This window comes from Geospiza fortis, unplaced genomic scaffold (assembly GCF_000277835.1).
Source record: "Geospiza fortis unplaced genomic scaffold, GeoFor_1.0 scaffold396, whole genome shotgun sequence".
NCBI lineage: Eukaryota > Metazoa > Chordata > Aves > Passeriformes > Thraupidae > Geospiza > Geospiza fortis.
This window is the reverse complement of record NW_005054345.1, coordinates 5,370,803-5,378,344: the sequence shown is the minus strand read 5'-3', so window position 1 is coordinate 5,378,344 and position 7,542 is coordinate 5,370,803. Positions and strand designations below refer to the sequence as shown.

Below are 7,542 nucleotides of genomic sequence, written 5' to 3'. Positions count from 1 at the left end.
GAATTCTGTGAATTCTATGACTTGTACAGGCTCAAGAATGGTTTTAGAAGTCTGAATAATTCTTAACGTTGATTTATGAATAATTGAATGTGTTGATTTTGTTTCTTAAAAATATTTTAAATAATTTTAAAATATAAGGATTTAATAATAAATGTATTAATAATTTTATAACCTGTTACCTTCTGGGCGCAGACTCTTTCCAACACACTGCAAAACTATTCCCCTAAATTAAATTATGTTGGTTTTTTTCCCCCTTTCTGCTCTGCCTGTTTGCTGTATTTTCTGCCAATGTGTTTGAAATCACCCCCCGGAGAAACCAGAACACCCAAGGCTCTACAAACCCTCAAAGCTCTGATTTCATTCTTAATTAGAATTACAATTACAGTTACACAGCCCTGGTGTGCTGCACCGGCTGCTCTCTGCCCGCAGTAATCACAGTGAGCTCTTCATTTGGATCTGGATCTTCTCACTCCTTCAATTTCCCCCCCATCCCCTTCTGATTCCCAGGAAAGAGTCAGGAATGGCAGAAAACTCCACAGTTTCTTTTACTCATCATTAAAATGAAGTTGTCTGAAAAAATCCTGCAGACATGGAGGGGAGAGGATCATTTCATGTGGTGGGAATGAGGGCAGGAACAAAGGCCAAGAGTGTTCAGAGAAACAAATTTGGATTATTTTGTCCTAAAACCCCCAAAGCCAACAAAACCAGAGGGCAGGAGAGAACAGAGACCCACGTCGCAAATTAAAACACTTTATCACCCACCTTAAACCTCATCCCCATGCTCCTGATCAAGACTGACAATAGGAGAGGCAGAAAAGTTAAAAGTGAAATTATCAGCTGCCTTAAAGCCCTTTCTGAAGTGCAGGGAGCTGGGGAGCAGCTGAGTCCCAGGAGATAATGGAGTGAAAATCCAGGGATCAAAGGAAGCCCTTCCCTGCTGTATTTGGGCCACAATGAGTCCTGGCCACAGCTCCAGCCCAGCCACTGCTGCATCATCTGCTGTCCCTGGGCTCAGGAGGGAGTGGGAATGATTCCTGTCTGCACAGGGAATGGGAATGATTCCTGTCTGCAGAGGGAACAGGAATGATTCCTGTCTGCACACAGAGTGGGAATGATTCCTGTCTACAGAGGGAACACAGGGATGATTCCTGTCTACAGAGGGAACACAGGGATGATTCCTGTCAGCACAGGGAATGGGAATGATTCCTGTCTGCACAGGGAATGGGAATGATTCCTGTCTGCACACGGAGTGGGAATGATTCCTGTCTACAGAGGGAACACAGGGATGATTCCTGTCAGCACAGGGAATGGGAATGATTCCTGTCTGCACAGGGATCACAGGGATGATTCCTGTCTGCACAGGGATCACAGGGATGATTCCTGTCTGCACAGGGAATGGGAATGATTCCTGTCTGCACAGGGATCACAGGTATGATTCCTGTCTGCACAGGGAACAGGGATGATTCCTGTCTGCACAGGGAACAGCCCAGAGCTCATCCCAGCTCAGCAATGTGGGTTTTTACATCAATGCTGTACAGCAATTGTTTGTACAGCAATGGTTTTTACATCCACAGCCACTACAGAAAACAAATCTCAGTATTTTTCCACCAGAGAAGACACAAATCTCGATCTGTTTCCTTGCCTGGTCACAAGTGAAATATTGATTTTCTTCCTCCTTCCCAGAGCTGCTGAGGAAGTCAATCCATGGCTTCCCAAACTCTCCATGGCGTGAGGGGAAAACATCCAGCCCCGTGTGACTCCCAGATAGAGCAGCTTTGGCACCAGGCACCAGAGGGACCAGAGGTTGTTTGCTGTGCATATCTTGTATTTTTAAACAACTCAAACTTTCTTTCTCTGGGGTGTTTGCCTGGTTTCCCAGATAAATCCCAGTTTTTCTGTGCAGAATAAATCTCTCCTAGCGGGAGCTGTTAAAATGTCTCACTTTATCCAAGCCTGTTGGACATTTAATGGCTCTGCAGGTCCCTGTTGTATTTCAGCAAATGCTGATGACAAATTCCCTGATAAAATGAACAGAAACATGGAACAAATCCTACCTGGAAGGTGTCCCTGGGTCCTTATCCTGGAGGGAGACACAGCAGCACCACCAGGGTTTGTTGTTCCCAGGAATTCTTATTCCCATGGCCCTTTCCTACCCTGCTGTTCTCTGCTCTGGTTCTTCAGGAATTCACAAATTCCTCCCTGAGGTTCCAGCTCAGCCTGGAGAAAAGGAGGCTCAGGGGGCCCTTCTGGCTCTGCACAGCTCCTGGCAGGAGGGGTTTGGGAGCTGTTCCCAGGAACAGGAGGAATTTATTTCTTTATATAATAAAGAAATAAATTTGGGCCAGAGGAGGGTCTGGGTGGAGATTTTGGAAATTTGCTTTACAGGAAGGTGGACAGACATGGGCACAGTGGTGGTGATGCCTTGTGCAGGCTGCCCTAGAGCAGAGGCTGGGCAGAGTTCCAGAATAAAGCAGGGATTGATTCAAAGCATCTCCTCCATGGATCCCCCTCGGGCAGCACCAGAGCCCAGCCAGGGCTGCACCCAAGATGAACCAAAATGGCCCCAAAATGCACGGCCGGGCACGGGCTCTGTCACTGGGATCAGTTCTGCTCCATTTGCACCTTGCAGTTCATTGTCCCATTCCAGCTTTAGCCCCTGCAGTCCCACCCTGCTTGTTTTTCTCTCTGCAGCCCACGGTGTTTGTGCTCCTGGGCTGAGATTTGGATCATTTGTCCTTGGTGCCCAGCTGGAGCAGGAATTGTTTTGTCTCCCTGCTCTGTGCACAGAGCTCACCATCCCCTCATGTGAAGCCCAGACCCACACACTAAAGCAGCACAGAATGGGAAAATAGAAAAGCCAAACCTGAAGCATCAGTGGAGTCCCCATCTCTGGAGGGATTTTAAATCCCTGTGGATGTGGCATTTGGGGACATGGGGCAGTGCTGGCCTGGGCAGTGCAGCTGGGACAGCTGGACTCGATGACCCTGGAGGACCAGACCTTACCCACCCACCTCCTCCTCCCAGGGCTCTCTCCACCTCTTTGTGCTGGGGCTGCCCCATCCCAGGGGCAGGAATTGGTGAGCACGGGCAGCTGAGCTCCCATTAAAGGGTGTTTTTTTCCATGGATGGGATGTTTTGCCCATTCTCCAATGGCTCCAAACCACCTGGAGCCAGGGGCTGACTCACCCCAAAATGCAAATCCCAGACTCCAGCACTGCCCCATCCATGGGGACCCCTCCCATGGCTCTGCCTTGCACAGCTCGGGATGGAGCCAGCACTCACTGAGGGGGATTGGGAATCCTTGCTGTCCCTGCTGCTCCAAAATGTGATTGGCTTTTTGAGAAACTCTGGAAATGCCCAACAACCCCAGTGGATTGATACAGATATTCCCCAACAGATCCTGCTCCCAGCACCACTCGTGGTTCACAAACCCACATGTTCCTCATAAATCTAACAGAGGTTTCTGCTCTTAAATTCCATTAAAAGAACCCAAATCCTCCACACAGCTGAAGGTTACAGCACTGCAGAATCCTCCTCTGTGTCTCAAGGTCAAAATTCATTTACCAAGAGCTGCAGTTTCCCCTGCAGGAGCAGATAAACCACAGGGTTTAGGGTAAAACTCAGCAAATTAAGGCCCAGAACCAGCCCAACACCATTCCCAAATGTATTGCACCGTTAAATGGGAAATAAAGGACACCACAGATGCTTCCAATAATTCCAGTTTCGAGTCAATTTTCCCTCCTTTGTCTTAAAGAGCTTTTGATGTGCAGCCCTAATATTGTGTCTCTCTCTGTTTTTAATAATTTTCTATTACCTCAGCAATATAAACTGTCCTGCAATGGGCTGAACTTTAATCTGGGGGAGATGAAACAGGCAGAAATACCATGGGCTGGAGAGTGACCAACTGGGGGGCAATATTCTCTCCCCTCCTGTAAAAGACAGCCCACAGCAAGATAAAAAATTGCTGCTTGGATTGCACGGACATCACATCTTTGAGAGGCTCCAGGCCCATGGAAAGGGAATTTTCCCATTTTGTCCATGATGTTCTGCAGCAGAACCAGCTGCTCATCCCACCCCCTGACCACAGAACCATGAATTCATAAAGAAACACTGGTTAAAATATTGTAGCACAGAAGAAAGATGCTGTCAAACTTTTCTGCAAATGAAACATTGACTCCTTTTTTGTCTAGCGGTTTTGAAAAAATATTATTGTGTTGTTGTGCAAAAAAGTTCTTTAGAGCAACTCTGTCCAAATGTCTCTTTCTGCTGGCTGAGGACTCTGCTTTATAACCCCTGTGCTCACAGCAGAGCCACCTGGGCTGCACCATCAAATCCCTGAAATCAAATGGGATAATGGGAAGGAATTGCTCCCCGGGAGGGGCTGGGATGCAATTCCCAGATTTGCTGTGGCTGCCCCTGGATCCCTGCAGTGCCCAAGGCCAGGCTGGAGCAGCCTGGGACAGTGGGAGGTGTCCCTGCCATGGAATGGGGTGGGATTGAAGGTCCCTCCCAAGCCAAAGCACCTCCCTTGGATCCCTGATCCCGTTTGGAGGAAGCAAAGCCAAAGCTCAGGCACCCCGAGGAGGCTGAATCCTGCCCAAAAGCCAAACTCCTCCTGCTGAGTGTGCAGGAATGAGAGCCAATGGATGTGGGAGGTGAGCCCACATTGCAGAGCCTTGGATCCAGCAGGAGTTTGTGCTTGGAGTGTTCTCCTGGCAGGCTGGAGCTGGGGGTGTTTCAGGGCTCTCCTGGTGAACGCAGACCACGGGACGAGGAAATGGGATCCAGGATTTCCAAACCTTCCTGGAAATCCTTGTTCCTGCAAAGCAAGGCACAGATTCCCTCCTGACCTGATCCCTGAATAAACACAAATCCTGGTGAGTTCTGAACTTTCCAGCCCTCATTTCTGCACAGGCAGCTCTGTGCTTTTCCTCTCAATCCAGAGAATGCAGAATTCCAGCCCAGCCTCTCCTCTGTGGGAACAAAGGATCCAAATCCCCATTTCAGGCTCTGCCTCAGTGGTCTTTACATCAGCAAATATTTATTCTCTTTCACAGCAACACAAGCAGCCTGGAGGGGATGAGCTTGTCCAGACTGAAGGCTCAGTGAACGCCGTTTATCCAGAGTTTTATTCCCACTCCTCCAGAGCTCCTCCCTCCAGCCAAGGCTGCTGCATTTCCAACAGCCCTGGCTGTGCTCTCTCCTTGAAGAAGGAAGGGATGATGATTTAGCATCTGGAATATTCCCTCTCTCTCTGTGTGCCACAAAGCCAGCTCTCATCCCATGCCTGCATTCCCACCTGAGAGTGACTCCTCCATTTCTGGCAGCATTTCTTTTCCACATGACCTCACCGGTTCCTGCCTCCCTGTGCACCAGGTGTGAGCCAGACTGTGATTTCAGCCTCGGAATTCCCAGATTTCCCCAGCTGAGAGGGAGGGAGGGCAGGGAGAGGTCTTCCCAAGGCTTTCCAGGTGTGCTGCTCAGAGCTGCTCCTCACCTAAAAATACTCTGACCTCAAGGACGCAGCTTTGAAATAAAGGAGAAACCTCAAACTGAGCGTGAGCTGTTTGAACATAAAACCACAAAGTGTGTGAGGGATCATTTTATGATCCCACTGCTGCTCCTGAAGGATTTGGTTATTCCTAATTCCTGATTAAAGCCAGGATGCTTGGCTGATAGCAGCTCAGCTTCCCTGGAAACTGGGAGCCAGGGATCCTTCAGGATGGAGGAAATGCTGACGTGTTCGTGGTAAAACAATGTTTTAATAAACAGCAGCATAAAATAATCAGTGTTTAATATCATCTCTGGCACGTGAAATACAAAAATGCACATATCTCAGTTATAAAATAGCCTTTGTTATTACATTTTTTTTTCATGCTTGCCTAATTGAAATGCCCGTAATTAATAACTCAATCATCAAGTAATACAGTGATTAAACGCATGCAGTGAAAACAAAGAAAGATATTTGTATAAGGTAGTGGCTGAGTATCACCATAATATATTTCAGGAACATCTACATCAGGGTAAAAATCAAAAGAAACAGCCCCAAGATATAAAATGCAGAGATGTATTTTCACTTCTGCTGTACAAAAACATCATCACACTTTTGTGCAAAAAAGATAAAAATAAAGTCCTATTATACAACATTGTCAACTGAGCAAAAAGATTGGGTTTTGTGGACAATAAAAATATTATTCAGTACAAAAAGTCTGTGGAAAATGTACCGTACACAGCACGTGTGTAACTCATTAAAGTGGTTTCAAATGAAGAATCTCAATTGGTTCTACCTGAATGGGTTTTTAAATGACACAAATGGTGCATTTCTAAGTGGAAAATCAGCACTAATTCACATTATTAGACACAATTGCTATCGATGGATTTGCTGCCTGATGGAATGTGAGCCTCCCTTTTTCGAGGGTTACTGGAGTCAGAGTCACTGAAATGACACAATAAATATTCCTGGGAAAGCTGATTGTCATCTCTAAAATTGTGGTTTGGCGCTTTTCCATTACACAGTTGCATAGCAACAAAAGGATATAAAATTCCTGCTTGAGCGACTAGATCATGAAATGTTACCTTTGAAGAAGTTGATTCAGGTTCTGAAATTAAAGCCCTTTAATTTCATTTCCTTTAAGGCAATTCCTTAAGAGCTCCAGCTGTCCTCAGCAGCCAGCAGCAGATGAGGTTTGTAGACTGCAAGCTGATAACTCCAGCGTTTGTGCTGTCACATAAATGACATTTTTTGGTACGAATCTGAGCTCAGACTCCCAACCAAACCAAAGACCAAAATCCCACCTGAAGTAACTGATTCAGCTCTCAGATCACACATTTGAAACACAATCCTCGACTGCAACATTTACAAATATTTTCCCTATTGGCACTGAAATTGCACACCCAGATCTCCGAATCTTTTCATCTCCTAAAAAAAGAGACAAATATTAAAATATGGTTTTCAGTATTAAAAAAAAGTTCCCGTGATTCAAACCACGCTTCAAAAAGCTGTGAAAAAGCATTGGATAAAATGTTTTTATTTTTAAAAAACCCCTCAGATTCCCTCTGCCCCTCTTTGAGCTGTCGGTGGCACTTGGGGAATTGTGGCCAAGGCTGGGGATTCCCACCGCGAGGATCCGTCTGGCTGTGCCTGCCCATCCTGGCAAGCAGTGAAACTTCACAGAAGACACTTTGCTGCGACGTCTGTCCAACAACCAGAAAAGGACCTCCAATAAAATATCTGAATAGAAAAACCCATCTCTCCTGCCCCTAACGAGTCTGCGTCTGAAGGGCTCTCTGTACAAAGGCCTCGCGTATTTACAACTCCGCCGAGATCACCGACTCGTTGGGTCCGTGCACGCTGGAGTCCCCCAGCAGGGAAGACTGCTTGGAGTCCATTTTGTAGGGTTTTTGAGTTTTACTGCCGAACACCGTCATGCCCATGCCCGCCGGGTGGCTGGGGATGGCCATGTGGGACAGCAGGGGAATGTTGGCCTCCTGGTTGGAGCCCGACGAGGGCAGGCTGGTGACGTGGCCCGTGCTGGTGGAGCC

At 47.1% G+C, this 7,542-nt stretch overlaps 1 protein-coding gene across 1 annotated transcript in view; it reads right to left on the bottom strand.

The window, feature by feature from the left end:
• Positions 1-5,745: 5,745 nt before the first annotated feature.
• ROR1 (receptor tyrosine kinase like orphan receptor 1) overlaps positions 5,746-7,542 on the bottom strand; it is a 49,093-nt gene continuing 47,296 nt past the window's right edge. Inside the window, exon 9 of the mRNA XM_031058555.1 lies at positions 5,746-7,542. Coding sequence (XP_030914415.1) covers positions 7,309-7,542 — 234 coding nt within the window. The 3' untranslated portion in view covers positions 5,746-7,308.